Source organism: Rattus norvegicus, chromosome 2, assembly GCF_036323735.1.
Source record: "Rattus norvegicus strain BN/NHsdMcwi chromosome 2, GRCr8, whole genome shotgun sequence".
Classification (NCBI taxonomy): Eukaryota; Metazoa; Chordata; class Mammalia; order Rodentia; family Muridae; genus Rattus; species Rattus norvegicus.
In genome coordinates this window covers 42939927-42961615 of record NC_086020.1, presented here as the reverse complement: position 1 = coordinate 42961615, position 21689 = coordinate 42939927, and the positions used below count along the sequence as shown (strand labels likewise).

The window sequence follows — 21689 nt, the reverse complement described above, 5'->3', positions numbered from 1 at the left end:
CTTTCATTTCCATGATTTTGTTTAACACTACTTCAAACAATTATAATTAGGCTATAGGAGAACCTAGATATAATTGGATTATCTTTTATCTTAATTGGTCACTATCTATTAGAATATTGAATGATCATTGAATGATATGTAACTGTATCAGAATCTATTAAACATGGCATTATATTGTATACTCTATTGTATCATGTGTCACATACGATACCAGTACTATATTTTAGAATGATTATCTTGCTATTTCACATGAAAGCAGGAGGCATTATTTACCCAAGGAAGGATTCCGATTTCTAGACTATAGGACTCACACAGAAGTCCCCCTGGGGTGGTAATAAGAGGACCTACTCCAGAAACTGAAGGTGGGAAGGTGACTCTCTTTGGCGCCCAGGTTGTAGGATGGCCTATCAGAGTCCACCCTCGGGCAAGCTTTTAAATACTGTCTAGGTGCATTCATAGAACAAAGGTGCTGCTGCATTTGGTGCCTGAGGCTCTTTTATAGGCCTCCACGCACGAGAAAATGAACACATCTGGGACCACGGCCCCAGTGGTCCCAGACCACATTAGAATATTGTAGTATATTAGAATACTGCCTGGCATAGCATTCTAATATATTAAAATATTCTAATTTTATGTTCCAATTCTTGTATTATAAATGTATATAAATGTATCTGCTATACATGGTTTATTATTATTGTTGTTGTTGTTGTTGTTACTAGTATTATTATTTCAAGACAGGGTTTCTCTGTGTAGTGCTGGTTGACCTAGAACAAGCTTTGTAGACCAGGCTGACCTTGAACTCACAAATCCTCCTACTTCAGTCTCTCAAGTGCCAGGATTAAAGGCATGTGCCACTACACTCCTATTTTTCTGGATCCTGACTCTCTGACGCTCTATGCTTGGTCCTTGGTTTCCAAACCTCCCATCCTCTCTCTATGATTTGATGGTAACTGTGCGCCCGCTGACTTCCTCCCAGGGGTAAAATGAGATGACCTGGGGATCACTAGAAATAATGCAAACCACCGAGACGTTCTCAGATGGAAAGACAGACATGATGTGCGGCAGCTGCTCCTTGGACTTAGAAAGTGATACACCAGACTCCAGGTTTGCTGGTAGTTCTCACACCCGTTCTAAGAGAAGGGCTCCAGTCAGTGTTTGCATTTGGACATTGACAGCTCTGATTCCACAGTTACCGATGCCTGTCTATGTTTTTGGAGTAGTAAGAGGCAAAGAGTAGCCACAGACCATGCCACCTCTCCTATGAGTCCTATTCACAACTGCTGCTTTGAAACGGGCAGTTCAAAGACACAGATTAGAGCCTGCTTTTCAGAGTGGGGGTGGGGAGTGCTTTCAGATATCGAAGTCTTCTTGCTTAAGCAGGTATTACTTTCTGTTTTCATAGCACAAGACCACCTAGGCATAGGCAGTGCATAGCGCTCTGTATCACCGTGTGGTGGTACACTGCTTACTTGCTACTAGGACAAGAGGCACTAGTTCACTCAATGTGCTTGACAAATCACCATCTTGCCAATTCTGTTCAAAGAATTTGAAAGTTGAGTTCACCATACTCTCTAAGAATTTCAGTAGAGTATCTTATGACCCCTATCAGTACAAGGGGGGCAGGACAGTCAGAGTCATTTTCTGCTGTGACCGCTGTAGCTCTGCAAAGTCACCTCTGTGCTATACTTGATTGTGCTATACTAGACTTTTATGTGCAAGGCACCGACCCCATGGCTGCCATGTAAAATGTCCTTGTCAACAACCCTTACTGAGAAGCCAGGAAAATGAATGCTTCATCTTATCTTCTAGTGGGAAGACAGGGCAATCTCTACAACAGTAGAGATTTTATTTATTGCTTTTTTAAACATTACTGTAATTTTCAACACTAACATTTTTAAGGTAACAAACAAACAAGCAAACCAACTTCCTGGTGTTTTCCAGCTAAAGTACTCTGTGTTTCCAAGCTTGTTAAGCCTTTGCCCCATGATTCATTTCGAGCTCCTCATATCATGGTCCCCCTAACCCTGTTATTCAAAAGACTAAGTTTAAATAACCTGAATAAGTCATTCACATCATTTTTACAAACCTATTCTATTCTTCTCTCTTCTCCAAAACAGGCTTGAGAGGCCTCTCTAGAGACTTGGCTCTTACACAACAGGTCACAACCTAAGGTCAATCGTTGCATGCCCTTGAAAACAGAAGTCATCTTTGTAAGCAGCTCCCTGAAGCTGACCATGATCCCATGGCTTTAAACACCGTTGGCACTCCATTCCTAATCCACAGAGGGAAGTTTGTTATTAGGTAATCCTGTCCTTACTCCCTCCCCTTCTTCTTTTCCTCCACTTCTGTGTCCTTGCCCTGATTTTGCTTTTCCCCACTGTCTTTTGCTCTCCCTGTATTAAAAGCATGTTCTTATGACAATTATGTATTTACGTGTGAGAGTGAGTGAGGGGGTGTTGTTACTGTATAGAGGCCAGAGGACAAATTTGGGATGTCTCTCATATCTCCATGTGGGTTTTGAGGAGAGAAATCACTCAGCTTTAGCCATGGAGCCCTCTCACCACTTTCTCTTCTTCTATGGAATCAAACTTACTTTGAAAAGCTATATATAAATATTTTGTTCTGTTTCTAAAAATGTATTTTTCTCACAAAAGACTTGTCACTGCTGAAAATCCAATTTCAAGCCTATTTCGAACATTGTGCAATTATCCAAGAGGCTATTTCTCAAGGGCCTCTATACTTACCACATATACAATCTTTTCTACCACTTTAACAAATCAGACCCATTAGCTGAATTTTGAATCTTACCGATGTGCCTTTCCTTTAGCCTACGTGTCATCGTTGAGTGGAAACCTAGCCAAAGAAATGCATTTGTGCTTAATGCTTCGTGTGCCCTCTTATCATACATTAATAGTCATTTGATATTCAAAGAAAAACATGATGCAATGTTGTGCACACTTAAGAAAAATTACAGACTACATAAAAATAAAAATATAAATATTGTTTCCACAAAAAAAAAATCCAACATGGGAGGAATCTAATGAAGAAATACTGGCTAAGGGCCAGGTCTGTCGCTTGTCAATAGTGGAATCATAGCCAACATCTCTTAAAGGCCAAGGGAAGCTTGTTATTTTCACATTTTAAAAAGAAAAAAGAGGAAATTCACAAAGCGTTTTGAAATTAAATTACATTGAAATATCTTCAATGAGTAGTTTATTGCTTTGACGTCAAGGAGTGCTGTGCATATAACTATATTATCAGGGGATAACTGCACCATGAATGTGTAGATGCTCACATGTGCATGTGTGAATGTGTGTGTGTGTGCGCGCGCGTACCTATAGATATACAGTGACTCAGTGCATACCCTGCTTCAAGTAAAGCTATCATATATATCATTTTTTGGTTTGTTTGTTTTTCACTATCCTGTATTATTGGGGCTCCATGCCTAATCTCTGAGAGAGCTGAGATGACTCTGGGGGTGGCCAACTGCATGATTATCTCCTGAACCTCTTAGTCAGTTTTATTTGTGAGTGGCATAAGAGCTAGGCTGCACACAGTGTACAGTGACACCAGGGAAGAGGGAATGGCTACGTTGTACCTAAGGAAGTCGCAGACTTCAAAGGGTTTGCATGCCAGATGGGAAGGCAATGCAGATCCCACAACAAACGCAATGTACATAAGAATTCAACATATCGCCATGCAAGGAATTGGCAGATCGAGGGGAAATGGACGAGTGAAAAAGGTTGCCTAGAAGGACTATCCTTTGATGGCTACTGGAGGTGCTAGCTTCAGCCTCCAATTGACTATAAATAAATCATGTAAGAAATACAGTGTGGGATATACAGGTAATGAAGAACCCTTCTTCACTTATACCAGGGCATGTCTGTGGAAAGGACCAAAGAGTAAAGTAAGGAAAATGCCTGTGTCTCTGATCTACAAAAAGGGGGAAACTTCATAACTCATTTGTAAATCCAGAACCACTTCAGTGCTGCACCTTTAAAAGGCATCTCAGTTTCTTTAGTTCCTCAAGTCATAGCTTTCTTTCATTCTACCTACTTGGATGAAAGATACCTACTACAGTGTTAGAGAACTTGCTTTCTGATCTGAATGGCTAAGGAAGACCTATAAGCCACACATCTTGGACATGAGCACAATAATGTTTTGAGGTTTGGTAATAGTAAATTCTGGGCGTGTGACACACATATCCAGGCATGGGATGTCAACAATAAGCAAGCCAATCACATTCCTCCATGGCACAAGCACACGTTCTCCAACACTCAACCAAGTGTCTTAATAAATCAACACCACTACTACAAAAGTGAGCTGTGTTATTGTTTTGGCTCTGTTGTTGAACGGAAGCTGGAGAGAGCACTGCCTACACATTCTGCTCAAACCTCTTTATCGCCTGTCAACGTTTGCCTACAGATTTAGTTTTGGATCTTTGTGCTTTCTTCAACTTTTCTAGTTCACTAATAAAAAATTCTAGGGCAAAATTTTCCTTTCCGGTTTTAAACAAATAAAATCATTAGTGTTTTAATCCAAACTCAATCCAAATTTTCTCTGTAGATAACATAGAGCAAAATTTAACTCAAAACTAGTGCACACTTCTGTATAAGCTTGACAGGTTCTAGATTTGTCATAGCTGACCTAAATAACAAAGACCCCCTTCTTAAGATTATGCAAACAATTTCACCTGTATTGACTGCTGCTGCACTAACGTCCAGCAGTCGAGCCAGGTGCCTGGTTAAAATTAACTAGCCTTTGCGTAGAACAAAGTTGACAATTTGTAATGGGCTTGTGGTTGAGAATTGCTATGTGATTTCCAGAGAACTCACTACAAATGCAATACTACATAGAATTTAATGTGGAATTTATGGCATCTCCTTCTGCAAGACCCACCCTGTGGACCACAGAGTTAGCTTCAGCTTTTCAATGTAGGTTTTGCCCTGTGAAGGACAGCACTGTAGTTTGCTATTGTTTGCTGGTTTAATTAAATCAGAAGCTGTTGTGAGTAGTTAAAGATTTATGCCTCACAGTTTAGCAAGGTTGTTTTCAAAGACAGGGATTGATCAGGAAAGTTTATACATCCACCTCACCCCTACCCCCCAATCTACTGATAGGAGTTGTTAAGTTTACCTTTTGACTCTCAGAATGAGCTCTGAGAGTTAGGCAACTTCCTTTGACTTCAGGAGGTCCCCGCATACCCAGGACTCTTTCAAATGCTTACAAGAGCTCAGCTCGGGAGCTGAGCAGGACATTCAAGTGTTGGACACTAACACAACTGTGTGAATTAAGTAGATCCACAAAGTTTTACTCGCAAGAGACCCACAGCAGATGAAAAGACCTCCCTTGCTACCAAAAGGAAATTGCCATACCTGTAGGACTTTGAGAAACGCAATCTTGTCCTAGTTCTTGGAGATGGACCTGGCACTGTGACTCCCAGAGGATCCCAAACGAAAGCCATTGGCAAAGCGAGGGCTAAGATCCACAAGAACAGTTGAATGTCAGAGCTGGTATGGGACCCCGGGGCAGGAAGGCCCTTCAAGCTGCAAGAGGCACTTGTGGCTGAATGAGGGCATTTCTTCAGTGTGGTGGTATGCGCTGACAGAGAAGAGGCAGGCTGGCTGAGGCAGGGCTGGAAAGGGTGGCCAGCACTTCCTGCTGTGTGACACTTGCCCTTTGCGACAGAGCTTGCTTCACCTAGACGTTCTCTTGGTATTAATGTGAGAAACACTCCCTGGAAACTTTGCTTTTAAATATAGCCCAAGTTAAACAGCACAGCCACATGCCACTCCTGAAAAGCAGAGCCCCCACACCTCCCCATATATGCAGATGTACAAACTGGGAGGTGGGATTCAATGGGTCAACTTTATACTACGTGTGAATGTTAAAAAGTAGTGACCAGTCATTAAAGATAAACTTAAACAGGGGCCCAGGACTGGGAAACTTGACAAGGAGTATTAAATTTCAAAGTTAGCTACCAAAGTAATTTTTCTTATTCCAAATTCTCTTAGATACATGGATGAATGTCTTTATTAGCAAGTCTTCCACAAAAACTTAGTGATTGTTAAAAACAAAACAAAACAAAAAACCTCACCTCTCTGACAGTCAGTGTGAGATTAAAAACAGGCAGATCACTTTCAGAGCTTCTGGCAACTTTTCCCTCAAAGAGATGTCACTGTGTCACCTTGCAGAGTGAGTTATAAGGAGAGACTTTGACAACAGAGATCGATGTCTTGTCTAGGGTTTTCTGTTCCCTAGAAACGGTTCTTCACTCTTGAACAACCTTCTTTCAAGTCACATAAATGGTAGAAGCTACACAGAGCTCAGTTGCATGCTTTACAAGTTCAGCACACGGCAGGGAGACATATATTTCAAGATGTCCTCTAGGATTCAAGAGACCCTGGTGTCATCATCACGTCTCACGAGCCAATGGTATTTAATGTTGACAACACAGCCAACACAGCGTAATTCCATCGGTCTCTGCCTAAGCACTGGCCTGCCTGTGACCTCCATTGTAAACCAAGGCAGGGCTCCACTTGTCTAGGATAAGATTAGAAAAGCTTGGAGAAACCCTGAAAAGAAGTTAACCCTCTCTGAACTGGACAAAATTGAATAATCTCCCTAAGGTACCATCTCCATGCCTGCCAGGATTAAAGACCCCTAAGACTCTGATAGACCAAAATGCTCACATGATTTCTGAAAAAAAAAAGTTAAAATGTTAAGCAAGGCGTTTATTTTCCTAAGAGGATCAGACACTGTGGGGAGGGGATTCTGCAAAAGCTACATGCTTTGGAGATGCGCAATACAGAACGTTGCTGCATTCCTTCCTTATCTTACTTACACATTCAGCAAGCAGTAGCTGTCTGGCAGATCAATAACACTGATGTTCAAAGTCTAAAAGAATGCTTCTGGAATCAGCATTATTGTTTCACAGATGGCTTTTGTGCTTGGTAGGGCTCTGTATTACACATGCGGAAGCCAGGTCCTAGGAGTTTAAGAAAGCTCCCATCCTTAGTCCCTCTGCCTTTGTGTTGTGGGAAATTCCACAGTTGCCTCTTCGTTCCCATTGATCTATTAATTTCCATTTAGGGATAGTTCTTGGCAATGCGGTCCCACTCCTAGCATAGTACCACAGAGACACACAAACTTTGTGTTTAGCAAAATGGCTTTGTATGATATTAGTGCAAGGCAGTGTAGAAACACTGGTTGTCTTGTCAGGTAGAGAGGGATCTTGAGGGCTCACAGGAAGAGGAGGCTGGGTATAGAACAGACAGAAACAGGAGAATCCCAGGAGAGCTAAGATTTTTCATCTCTCACAAAAAAAATGAAACCTTATTCCTTACAGAAGATTATATGTTTTTCAGGTAAAACAGCATCACTGATAAACTGGTGCATGGAGAAAGCTTCCAAAATGTTACCTTTCTGTTGTCATGGTTTTACTTTTTAAATTTGTAAATTACATTAGCCTTATTGGTATATGGTGTACGGGCATACATGTCAGAGGATAACTGGTAAGAAGAAGCTGGTTCTTTCTCTTTCTGTCATATGGGTCCTAAGTATTGAACTCATCAGGCTTGATGAAAAGAACTTTACTCCACAGAGCCATAGGGTCAATTTTTCTCCACCTTAGTTGTCATAGTTTCATTGAGACTAATTTAAGTCTTATTATTCAGTCTAGACCAAGTCTCCCAAAGAGATTTTCACTAATAATCATATATCACATCTCATACATTGTATATAATACACACACACACACACACACACACACACACACACACACACAAAGACACACATGCTTGCTAGTTATATTTTATTGATGTTTTTAGACATAGTCTCACTATGCAGCCTTGGGTGGCCTAGAACTTGCTATGTAGACCAGGCTACCCTTGAATTCATAGAGTGCTGGGATTAAAGGTATGCACCACCATGCCTACTGCTAAATTTATATTTTAAAATGCAAATCTCAATATTGTTTTTCAGGAAAGACCATTACTCCACAGACATAAGAACTTAGGCAATTGGAAACTCAAAACACAACAAACCAGGATATTTTCTAGAATATACCTTTGCTGTATTTATATTTGTGCCAGCAACTTTTAACTTTTACTTTATATGGGTAGAAAGAGAGTCAAAAATCAAAAATACTTGAGTTAATTTTACAAAGCCAAACCTTTTTCTTCTTAAAATTTTATTGTTATATAGAGTACTCGTGGATGAAATGTCCAAACAAAAAAAACAAAACAAAACAAAACCCCCAAAAGTAAATTTATCCCAGTATACGGAATAGCCAATTGTTAATCACATGATTCCAAATCTTCTCAAACACCCACCTTCTGTAGCAACTAAAACCTTATATTCTGCAGACTTCTAAATAAAGATTTTTTTTTTTTGGTCTTTGGAATAGTTCTAACAGTTTTGTTCCAAGATTCCAGATGCTGCAAATGACAGATTTGGGTTTTGGTGTCTGACCTAGAAACTCAGAATTTCCTTTATAGGGAGATAGCCACTCTAAGTTAAACTGCGACTCATGGGTATAAATGTAAGCAGCACCCATGAATTCATTTACTTCCATACATGTCATGAGTTAAGAGGACTTGGGGGCACTGGAGGGTGGGAAGTAGAGCACAGAAATAGAGTTACATTTGTGGGGCTGTGGTATGTTGAAATATGCTGCCTCAGGAAACCAGAACAGTCAGATAAAGGGGTTTCAGGATAATGCTGTATTTTGAAATAGTTCTTGGTCAAAGACTCAAAGCTAGAAGTTATAGAAGCAAACCTTAGCTGTGTAACTGCCAGCTAGCTCTGATGAGGGCAGCATTATAATATTGGAGTTTCAAGATCTGAACACTGACAATAGATATGCTATTGTCTCTTGAGGGTCTCACCCCTAGTCAGAGAACTACAGACAAATAATGACTGCTTCCTTACGGGGAGCGAGCCTGCTGGGATGAGCCTCTTAATCAGTTATTTTCACATACCCACAGCTGGGGGAAAAAGACTCAGCAAGTTATATTTAACAACAGGAATCAAAGAAAACTAGAGGCCATCAACTTGAGAAGGATGGGGGATGAGGGAGTGGCTAGGGGGAGGGGTTATGGGCGGAGTCAAAGGAAGAAAAGGGGAGAAAGTGAGAAAGTGATGGAATTACATCTTAATTAAAAATAAAATTATTTAAAAATTTTCATCTTCAGAGTGATCAATCACAAAGACACGCAAGAAAAGGAAGTTTAAGAACTCTCTGGTACACTTCTTAAAATGAATGTGCATTCAAGGCAAGTTCCTGTGGCTTACAAGAGGCTTTATTACATTAATTGATTATGAGCATCAATGATGGTTTGTTTCTGTGAATGGAAGTGTTGCGATTCAAAGAAAATCCTAGCATCATTTGCAGCAAGCACTTCCCTTTCCTCTGTGGAAATACCCTATTCGTTCCAAGCCTTGCGTGAGTTTAGTTAATTACAGGACAGTAATTCCATGCTCTGAAATGGAGACCAGTTACTTTATGTACTGGAACGCACGGGGGAGCATCAGAAGAGCATGGTTTGCATTTTGATCTTCTGTGACTATATCCTACTCTCTTATATGTCCCAGGATTCAAAAAATAAATGGCCATGGAAATGTTGAAGTCAATAGGCCGTGGCATAGGAAGAGAAAGGCATGCTTACATATAAGAATAAAGGACCATTTTCACTGTGGACTGCGGACCAAAAACATTACTCAAGGTATCCATCTATCCTGAAGTATATATGGAAATGATTTGGGAATCGGAACGATAATTAGGTCAAGCTTTTGCTGATAAGGTAATGGAACTCCTAACACTTAAATAGGGTTGGAAGAGGGGCTAGAGAAATAGCTCCACCATTAAGAACATGTGCTTGCGTGTGTGTGTGTGTGTGTGTGTGTGTAACACTAATTACCTCCCTTTCCTGAATAAAATACAATAAAATGAAGCAAAAAAGGACCACCATCACTATTACATCCAAATTATTATTACGAGAATAATTAAGACTTTTATTTTTTAAAGGAAGCTCCATCAGGTAACTGTTGAGGGAAGGGGCAGTTCAAGCAAATAGACTTTAGAGCTACTGTTAAGTACAATGCATCACATGACCTTGCTGGGTTTCAGTGCCTCCCCCATCTACTCTGGTTTCAGACCTTTTGCAGGGATTTTGAGAGGACTAAAAATGTGATTTACATAAAATCATCCTAGACAGACAGACAGACACATACACACACACACACATACACACACACACACACACATACACGAATGCACATGCGTGTACACATACACACAGGCACACACATGCATGCACACATGCATACAGGCACACATGTAAGCTTAGGAGAGGTATAGAGGTTACCTTTATTCTGTTAAAAGCATTTTCAGTTTTTTTTTTTTTTTTGGTTCTTTTTTTTTCGGAGCTGGGGACCGAACCCAGGGCCTTGCGCTTCCTAGGCAAGCGCTCTACCACTGAGCTAAATCCCCAACACCACATTTTCAGTTTTTTAAAAAGTTGTCCTTTAGAATTGGTTACAAAGGTTCTATTTAATCAATTTTTTAAAAAAAGGCATCAAGATTTACTTACGAGGGGTAATTTTATTTCTCTATTTGTTATCTTTTTTTAACCTTAAGCAATAATAATAGGATGTATGTGAATAAGTTTTAAAAGGTTAACGTTTTATTTACAAAACTGAAATTGTCTCTGTCTTATTACAAAGTTTGAATAAAAACAACGAAGAAAACCCCGAAGTTGTAAATGACACTACCAGAATTAGCTGATGGAATTGTTCCCAGTTGTTTTGCCCCATGCTTCAAATGCAGAAACAATTCCCATTTTCCTCTCTCTGTCTCTGTCTCTGTCTCTGTCTCTGTCTCTGTCTCTCTCTCTTCCCCCTTCCCCCTTCCCCTCTCCCTTCCCCCTTCCCCTCCCCCTTCCCGTTTCTTTCCCCTTCCCCTCATTCCCCTTCCCCTATCTCTTGAGCTCTCTCTCTTCCCCCACCCCACTTCCTCTTTGAAAACCTATGGGATATGAGGAAAAGTTGTTCAATTGGTAAAGCATTTGCAACACTGGATCCGACTGTGTTTCCCACAGTTGCCTGCCCACCAATTAAGGTCAGAAACTGCTTTGTCCCACTTTTTAGAACCGTGCTAATAAACAAGCAGGACAATTTTGGAATTGCCAGGATGCAAAGCAAAATTGCTCCCTTAGGACTAAGACAAAAAGAGCTCAAATACCAGAAATTTCTAAATAACAACAATCGCAAGTGCTCAATTGTGGAGGCATGAATTTTTCCCATGACATTGTTTACACGCCAATAGCCATAAACTTTCCTGTTGTCAGGTCCTAGCTGTTGGCCATCTCCTTCAGACTCTGCTGCACCCCCCTACATCTTGGGCATTGATTGAACGGTATAAAAAAATCAGCTGAATGTCAGATGACTTTTCTCTAGTTCCTCATCCTGCCAACATGATTTCAATAACGAAGTTCTGCTTATTTTGTAATAAGAACATGAAATATGTTGTATAATCTCTAATAATTAATGTCTCAGCTTCCAATTACTTTTATTCTGTTTGATCACTGAGGAAGTCGAGGTTTACAAAGTTTGAACAACTCCTTCCTGAAAGCATAAAGCTAAAGAGTAGCAGGTGTAAGGCTAAACCTAAGGTCCCGTTCACTGCAAAAACCTACAGTCTATGTGCTGAGAAAGTAAGGAGGGGAGGACGCTCTTCCTAAAGCAGAAGCAAATCGTGGTGGAATGATGATGGCTTTAGATTTTCACCGGGGAGGAACCAGGCATCATTTGTAATGGTTACCTAATCTTACACAGCCAAACAATGCCTCTGGCCAGTATTGTCCACAATTCACAGATGGAGAAACTGAGGCTCAGACACGTTAGGTTTCTGATACCATAATGTCAATAGATGGCAGATGTGTGAGTACAAGCTAGTTCCGTTCAACTCTAGATCGTGGCTCTGCTCTTGCTGGCAAACGATCTTTAAATTTATAGCTCCTGAAGTAGACTGAGTTTGGAGTGGTACTGAGGCAGAAGGCAGAGCCCGAGTAGACCCAAATGTGAAGTGCCGTAGAGACTGAGCTGGGAGGCCCATCCTGAGGGGAGGATGAAGCATGTGAACATCAGCTTGTGTGCACTGCTCAGGGTCCGGCATTTTCCACATGGGAAAGAAACAGAAATGCTTTTTAATTCTGGTAGACAATGACTGCAATTCACCGATGGCTGAAGTAGGAAACATGGACATCTGCTTTAGAGTCAAATGTAATCATTCGTTTTTGCTAATTTGTTCGTATTTCATCTCAGGACAAACACGACTTAGAGGTCTAGCACCCAAGAGATTGACGGCAGACTTTGATATAATCACCACTAATGAGAGAGTAGGAAAGGCCTTGGCTTTTGCTCCCAAGCTACTCCTACTTCATTTTTATTTGTTCAGAGACATTAAATGCCTTTCCTATGTCTGATAGTGGCGAGCAGCAAGGCCTTGATAGAGATCCCAGGTCTCTGATAAACGTTAGAGACTACGCTGTTTCTATTCATGTATTAGAGACTCTCTTGGCTAAGTGACTGCTTGCGTATTTCAGAAAGTGGGTTCTCAGTTCATCAACACTAAAACAAGCTCCTGGGTAAGGATAACTGTTAGCTGTCTGTCAGACTTATCTCAAAACCACATTCTCAACTTCTTACTTCACAGTCAGATAGAATGTAGTTCAACGCTAAGGGGTTGAAGGCACAGAGACCTGGTGCCCTTCAAAGACATTTGAATTCAGAATATCTTTTCAGGACACTGTCTCTATAACATGTGATAGCAAACTCTTCGCTGTACAGTCAGTATCTAGCACTACGCTAATACCATGCCATACCACTTCCACCACCATCAGTGCCACTACCACCATTGACACCACCACCACCACCCCCACACATCACCATCACCACCACCACTACCACCACCACCATCATCACCATCATCACCACCACTACCACCCACCAACACATGGAACAGAACAACACAAAGAATCAATAGTGCTCGTAACTGAAATCTGCATCTTGATTTCACAAAGACAGAAAAAAATAAGCATAACTGTACGTATGGCTAGGAGGCCCAAAACAGGCTGCAGTAAGCTGAGTGGCAGGCGTCTGAAGACTGAATTTGATGGGGCACAGCGAACTTGTAGAGACTAAATGTTTATAATATGGTTCAAAAAAGGAGGTTCATTTTGCAAACCAGGGCAGTGGGAATTTTCAGAAATGCAGAATAGTTTAGGAATTTTATCAATAACCCTTTGGGAAATTATTCTAACAAGTAATCATTCTATTGGATCTGAGTGATAAGAACTTTAGTGTTATAATAATATATGTGGTGGTTTGGATGAAAAGGGTCCCACACGCTAATGTTTGAATATTTAGTCCCCAGCTGGTGGAACTCTTTGGGATGGACTGGGGGGGGAAGGACCTTACTGGAGGAGGGGCAGCCTTGTCGGAAGTGTCGCTGAGGAGGAACTTTGAAGTTTCAAAGGATCAGCCATTCCCAGTTAGTGTTTTCTCTGCCTCTTTATGGTTGTTGTCTCAGAATGTGAGCTGTCAGTGACAGCTTCAATGTCATGCCTGCCTGCCACCACGTCCCTTGCAGCTGGATGCTAATGCTCTGGAACCGTAAGCCCCAATTAAATCCTTTTTCTATAACTGCCTTGGTCACAGTGTCTTATCCTATCAAATTAAAAGTAACTAAAACTTACTAAGTTAGTATCAAATTAATAATACTTATGAATTGTACCTCATGCTGAACATAATTTATAATTTCCCATGCTTTTACTTATGGTATCTATTCTAAAGACTACACCCTATACAGGCAAAGGTAATGTGTGTGTGTGTGTGTGTGTGTGTGTGTGTGTGTGTGTGTGTGTGTTTTCTGCCTATGTATTGCAAAATGCAAGAAAATATGAGTTCCTATTTACACAGAAAAATCAACTGTAACTAACTGTTAAAACACACTGTAAGATTATCAATTTTAGACATCACTGTGCAGGTGATAAAAAGCTGTTACTCTGTGATTTGAATCCAGTCTATTCCTATGTAAAATGCCTTCTGAAGTGTTTGATACAGGAACATTCTTGGTAAATACTCATTCAGTCAAGCACTGGATAGTCGATAAGTGGGAATTTTCCAGTTTTTGCTACTGTATAAAATATCTCCTAAAATTCAAATAATAAGGGACATCTCAATAAATGAGAGTTATTGTGTTTTCTCTAGGCGTAATTTTTCGTTACCTTTATTATATTGTATATGACCCTGGTATAAATGTTGGACTAATTGTGAACAAATGATTCAAATTTTTAATAAATAAAAAGCCCACATTTTACCACGAATGGTTTTAAACAGTCCTGTCTTGTGCCCCTATTGTGCAAGCAAGGCCCCTATTGTTAGTCTTCTCAGCACTAACAAACCCAGGTCACAGTCAGAAGCCATCACAAGACTCAGGGGCGTCCCAGTTTAGTCTTCACCAATGTGAGCAGCTTGCAGGTGCGACCCCTGAACACGCTCAGCCTATTGGATCTGCATAACTGCCAAGGGATCCAGCAAATGAGCAGAGACTCTAGCAATTTCTGGAAGAGGCTGGCTAGGAGGGCTGCTCTGAGGGTTATGGATTATCTATCCCAACTGCAGATTCTTTGGGAACACTGAAGGATGTAGGCTTACAGCCTTCAGTAAAACAGTTCCGTATGATGCCTGTGGGTTATAAACAGTATTTTGAAACATTATGGTGAATGATTTGTCAAGAAGTGTATTATCAAAATGAGTATAGGAGTAGAATCTCAAAAATTCATTTACTAATTAAAAGATGAACCAAAATATCAACATGTTTTCTTCTGGGCAATAGAAATTTGTATATGGTCTTTCCTGTAGAGTTGTCATTCCACTGACAACTTTTACAAACTACTGTAATGGGCAGATAAAATTGGATATATGTTAATAAAAAGTTGAGTATCAAAGTTAACTTGTTCCTCACTGTGAAATATAGAGTTTTAGATAGATTTCAACAAAAGGTCGTGAACAAAGACCTTTCAGTCTCTTTTAAATTAGGCATGTCTCAGAGAAATGCCACATGTTGCTGAGATGTTAAAGGTGCTGAGAGAAGTGCTCAGAAACCAGACAGGACCTCACATCATTTAGCACTTACAGTGGTGTGATCTAAAATTAAATTAGAAGGAGCACTGTGAGGTCTACAGAAACAGAATCCTAAAAGAGAGCAGTCTGTCTCCTAGCATAGACCAGCAGCCATGGTAGGGACAAAGGAAAGGAGAGAAAGAACTGAACACTTTAGAGATCTAAAGGGAGTTGACAGTTCTAAAAAGAAATTCTTCTGCAGAGAGAGAGAGAAAGAGAAAGAGAGAGAGAGAGACAGACAGACAGACAGAGAGACAGAGAGAGAGACAGAGACAGACAGAGACAGAGAGACACGGAGATGGAGAGACAGGAGAGAGGGAGGAGGAAGGGAGACCGAGAGACAGAGAAGATACAGAGACAGAGAGACCCAGAAAGACACAGAGACAGAGACAGAGACGGAGACAGGGAGCTGAGTGTTAACATAGTGTTCCCTGGTGAAGACAGGGTTTCACAACTATCCCTCTAACAGGGCATTTGCTTTCTTTTCCTCACTCAGCCCAACTTTCAGTCCTTTAGAGGATGCAGATATGGACAACACAGAAGCAATGATACTATTAAATATTCACAAATTGCCAGAGACAAGGCTCAGATTAAAGCACTTGCCACCAATCTTAATTCTCGATTTACATCCTCACAATCTATGTGGTGAGCGGAGACAACTAATTCCTCAAAATTGTCTTCTGCACGTAGACACACACACACACACACACACACACACAATTGAATTTTAAAAATTAAAGATTTGCATAAATGATCCACATAACTATATTTCTTTTTTTTTGGTTCTTTTTTTCGGAGCTGGGGACCGAACCCAGGGCCTTGCGCTTCCTAGGCAAGCGCTCTGCCACTGAGCCAAATCCCCAACCCCAATTTCTTAATGATAATATCTTGAAAGAAATTTTTTAAAATAGGAAAGCAGCATCTATGTTTGTACTCACTATTTCTGGCAATTGTTCTTTTCCTCTAGTAAAAGTTTTTGCCCGTTTCACAAAACAAAGTATTGAATATTGAAAATTACACACAACACTAAAGATAAAATACTATCTTCTCATCTTAAAAATATAGAGTCAGCAAGACATAACGAAATCAATCTCAATCTGATAAGATTTGCACCATATCTATGTTCTGGGCTTAACCCAGACTGCACAGATGTTCAAGGATCCACCCTGGTAAGAGCTTAGAATCTCTCCTAACAGTGGTATCCCCAACTTTAGGCCTTAAAGCATAGTCAGTTCTGTGGCATAGTCTGAGACAGTTTGAAGTGTTACAACAGCCTCTCCAAAGGAAAGTAATTCACAAGTCCACATTTTATTGTAAAAACCACAAACAATATGAAAGGCCAAGGCAGCTTATCTCTCTCAAATCTGCTAGTCCTGTATCAATGCTCTTCAGTGAGAATTGCCTAGATGAACTCCAGAACTCGAAAGAACAATCACAAATGTCATTCAAGATTTCAAAGAGTTTAAAGAGGCCACAAACAAATAGCCCAATGAACTTAAACAAATATCAATAAATACCTGAGTGATGATGCTAGGAAGACCCAAATATACAACAGAATGAAGTGACAAAGAAAATCCCGGATTTGAAAACTGAATTCAATAAAGAGATAGAATAACTTAGGGGAACTCAAACTGAAATGATGACAGAAATAAAAACTCAATAATTTAAACATAAAACCCCCTGAGGGGTGGGTCTTAGAAGAAGAATGGATCCAGTAGGAGGTAGAATACTGTGACTTGAAGATAAAGTAAGAAACTAGACTATGTATTCAAAGAACATTAAAAAAATGAACACAAGAAAAAAAATTGTAAGGAATGTGGGAGACTGTATGAAGGTCCAGTCTCTGAATTATAGGCCTAGATGAAGGAGAAGAACCTTAAGTCTCCAGCATAGCCCAGGTCTTCAATCAGATCATAGACGACTACTCCCTAAAGTAAGCAGAGATTCACCCATCTAGAGAGGAGCCATTCACAGAACAGCAAGTAGACAAGACCAGAAAAGAAACTCCCATGGCATATCACAGCTAAAATACCCACTATTCAGAACAAAGATGGTACTAAAAACTAAAAGAGCAAAAAATGCAAATTACATGTAAAGGAAAACCCTCCAGAATAATAGCAGATTTCTCGGCAGAAGCTTTGAAAGCTAGGAGAGCTTGGAGCAATAGCCTCCATGTTCTAAGAGCGTGATTTCCAGCCTAGGCCACTGTATCTTGAAGGACTACAGAAAGGGAGTAACTACCGTTAGATTTGTTTAGTAGATACAAGACTGGCAAGAATATCAATTTGTTCGGGTATATGTGATGAAAACAGGTGTGATGGATCATGAATCAACTGAACTTATTCTAGGAAAGCAGATCTGTTTCACTACTCAGAAACTCACTGAATGCAGTTCTTCAATTAATAAGTATAATAGAAAGTCATAGGCCACTTTTAGTAAATGTAGAAAACGTCCTCTAGGAGGAGGAGGAGACAAAAGCGAGGACAACTATTTGTCAACTTTGAGTTGAGAGAAACTTCAACACAATAAAGTAATGTCAACTAAAAGGGGAGGGAAGTGAGATGCCCCCAGAAGTTTCAGGTTAACCAGAGAAAGACACAGAATTTCTCAACCTTGCTAATGCTGCGACCCTTCAATACAGTTAGTTCCTCGTGGTGTGGTGATGCCCAACCACAAAATTATTTCATTGCTATTCATAACCATAATTTTGTTACTGTTATGAAGCTTAATGCAAATAATTGATATGCAGGATATGTGATATGTGATCCCTAAAGGGGTATGGACTCATAGGTTGAGTACTGCTTATTTATGGGGATTCAAGAGGGATGCTACATATGAGAGACTATGGCCTGAGGTCAGACTCACACCCCACACCACTTCTCCAACATCACAGACGTCAGCATACATAATCCTGCTTGCATCTTTTTCAGCATCGTTTTTGGATAGCTATATTATTGCCTATATTTTATTCAGCTAAGCCATTTGTTCTAACTGTAGACGTGAACTAAGATTGTTTACCTAAATGAGGAGCTTTCTTTCCAGGGAGTCTCTGGGAATGTGAGTAAACATGTTGCAAGTGTGAAAAGCTCAGTTCCATTGCCTGAGAACGTACAGCCATTGCACTGAATTAAGGCTAGACAGGGCGATGCTACTGTTACCTGGTGAGAGGCAGATGTGAGAAAGCATTAACCACGCCCAAGGCATCTGGTAATTAGCAAGGATTCTTTGCATCTCCAATTAGTTTCTTCTCCAGTGTAATGTAAGGCATATTACTGTCTTCTGTTCTCTGAAAGGGTGTGTACCGAAAGAACATACTCTATGCTCAGTTTTCTGAGGGGATCTCAACTTCCAGTGACTTTGAGTGCCTGGAACTGCCATGTATAACAAAGCTAAATAAATGTATGAAATGAATTCTCTGGAGACAGAGTAATGGACTCTGTGAGGAGGAGACAGGAGTGTGTGTGTCAGTGATTGGGATGTAAATAATTAAGTGCGTAAGTAAGTAAGTAAATAAATAAATAGAATGTGGAATGGAAAAGCAAAGACAGAGTCATGGGAAATTTCATTATTTTGCTCTAAACTCTGCCTTCCTTAATGTAATAAATATTTAACTCTGTTTGGTTCCAGAAAAGACTTTTAGGCTCTTCTGTTTCCTTTGGCAATTAGTTTAGATAAGCTGGCCCACCCGTTTTCCCACCTACACAGCGGACAGCAGCAAGTGCTTATGGTTCACAACTCACATTGTACTTTAACTTGGTTGAGAGTGTTTCACAAATTTAAATTTTTTAAAGAAATTGAAAAAAAAGGAAACGTATAGAATTTAAGACCTCAGAGACACGTGAGCAAAAGTTGCTGGGAAGAGGCTGTGTCCTTCACTAAACTTTCTGCAAGGTTGATGAGCTGATAAAACTTCAGTGACTGCAGAGTGTTCGGAATGGACAAGTCCGGAGCCAGACTATCTTGGGCTACCTTTGGCCCCCTTAGTAACCATCTATTGTCATTCTCTGACCTAAGATCCTTCTGACAATTAGGCACATCATTTGGAATGTCTAAACAAACACTTAGCTGCCCCAGACCTAACGGCTTATAATGTCATTAGTCTTTAGTTCTGCATTTTTGTTGACAGTTGTTTGTTGGAATTAGCTAGCATATTAGTGACATTTCTATTGCTTTGATAAAATGCCATGATCAAGACAACTTAGAGAAGGAAGGGTTTACTTGGGGTTCCCAGAGAATGATACAATCTGCAATGATAGGTACAGCTCACAACTTGAACCACCAGCAAGAAACAAAGGGCCTACCTGGGAAAACAGGCAGCTGTTTTAAAAGTTAAAGTCCACTCCTAGTGATATATTTCCTCCAGGAAGGCCACAACTCCTGCATGATCCCAACAGTGCCTGCAGCTAGGGACCAAGTATTCAAATGCCAGGGGTACGGGGAACATCACATAAAAACCATTAAAGCTAGTTCGTCTCTATTCTAGCTTTTGACTGGTTCATCAAAGTGTCCAGTTTTCTCAATCTTTAAAATATTCGAAAGCTTTAAAATATCACAGCTCTGAAGATGAGTTTTAAAAGTAAAAACATTCTATATACAAGATAATTCATCCTACTTAAAGAATAAATGAAGACAGTGAACTGAAGTGTCCCACAATTTTGCTTTGTGCAATGCTATTTATGAGACTTCTTGTCATCTGTGTACCAGGACATTCTCAAGAATATTTGGCTACAAGTCCAACTTAGCATAGACCTTGTCTCTCCTGTTGCCTGTTCTATGCACAGATGTCCACATGTAGGGAAAGACGAGAATGGGGTATATTAAAGGGAAAGAGATGTATAATGAGAGAGAGGAGGGATAGAATGAGGGAGAGAGATTGTGAATGAGAGAGAAAAGAAGATAGGGAAGGGGGAAGGATAGAAGGAGGGAGAGAGGAAGGGAAAAACAGAGGAAGGGAGGGAAGAAGGAAGAAAAGAAGAGGTGGTGGGGGAGAGGGCACAACTAAGGAAGCACTACCTCTCTTTGCCACTTTCTAGTACTTTCCACAGATCACAGGGCACTGTATATTAGATATTAATCTTATATGCTTTTCTAGCTGGGCTTGCTTTCCTGGTCTCCTCTCTGGTCTCTGTCCACTGTCTTTTCTCAGTGTATGGTAACTCTTCCACAACATAGAACCTGAGACAAACCATTCCTCTCTGGGACTGCCAAGTTGATTCTCATGATGTATCTGCTTAGCTACAAGACTCCATTCAAACAGAGTCACTGATGCAGAATACAGTCACATACCCTGATGCATTCGTCCAGCACTGACCTAAGCATCATGACCAAGAACAAATGTTGGGAGGCTCAAACAGGCTCCTGTTTCAACAACACATATTAGCCCAATGTGAATGATGAATATTCATGAAAGCATGTTTAGAAATTACAGAAAAATGAAATGAACAAAAAAAATGAAAATCACCCATACCAGAACTAAATTGGAAATCTGGCTCATTTTCATTTTCATATGCAAACAGATGCTTTATGCATCTAATTTTAACATTTAATTGAGATTTTAATGTCTGTGATTAATTTTAGATTCTATTCTAGTTTTTATTTTACAAGAAGCATTTCCCCATATTATCTGACTTTATTTGAAAATAAAATTAATGGTTGATGCCCTGACACAATTCCAAAACTTATCTAAACATTAGTTCATGTGGGATATTTATGCTTCTATGTCATCAATAGTACAACTTATTTTAGATAAATACCTTTGAACACATAAATTTTTTTAAAGTCTGAAAAGATCTCTGAAATTCAAATCCCTTAAAGCAGAATTAATAAGAAAGTAGGTTTATTTTTGGAGCCTGAGTTACTACCTAATGATTTTTATTTATTTTCCTAGGAAAAATACCTTGAGTTGGTTGAAAAATTAATGCAGCAAACTACATTTGTATACGTTTCAGGCTTTAATAATATTGATGAAATGTGAGATCATTTGACATAACTTGCTATCTGCTATGCGGGGTTCACCCTATGATAATTAATCAGTACCTAGAATAGCAAGACAGTGATTTCCTCCCTTACGAGATAGGAAAAAAAAGAATCCCACCATATGAGTAGATAATTTGGACTATATTTTATAATAGGCCGATAGCAATAAAAATGAAGGAAAGAAAGAAAGCCAGGAGGTTATTATTAGAGCGACACAAAAAAGTGGTCAGCTGCAGCCGATCCTTGTGGTTCACGAGATTGAGAGAGCTGAGGGCCAACATTTCAGAAAAATCATACCCACTGAGGTCACAAGGCTCTACTCGAGGCAGGTTTTCATAATTGCAACTTTTGGTTGACAAGAAGTCCTTGACTTAAAAGTGTCCTTTTGTGCCCTCTAGTGTTTGAATTCACAGACACTTTGGAGGAGTTTTAACTCCTAGTTCAGATAGACTGACTTTCTTTGCCTTTTCATTCTGCCATTTAAAACCCCTCATTTCACAAGAACAAGCGTTGTAAAACTACCACAG

General features: G+C 40.0%; 1 protein-coding gene across 12 annotated transcripts in view; it reads right to left on the bottom strand.

Moving 5' to 3' along the window:
- Pde4d (phosphodiesterase 4D) overlaps nucleotides 1-21689 on the bottom strand; it is a 1514231-nt gene that overhangs the window by 300952 nt on the left and 1191590 nt on the right. The window contains exon 1 of one of the 12 annotated variants that reach the window (NM_001113334.2): nucleotides 5376-5504. The exons of the other annotated variants lie outside the window; for them this stretch is intronic. Within the exon in view, the coding sequence (NP_001106805.1) occupies nucleotides 5376-5464 (89 nt within the window). The 5' untranslated portion in view covers nucleotides 5465-5504. Of the gene's footprint in view, nucleotides 1-5375; nucleotides 5505-21689 lie in introns of those variants that run through there. 12 annotated transcript variants of the gene reach the window in all.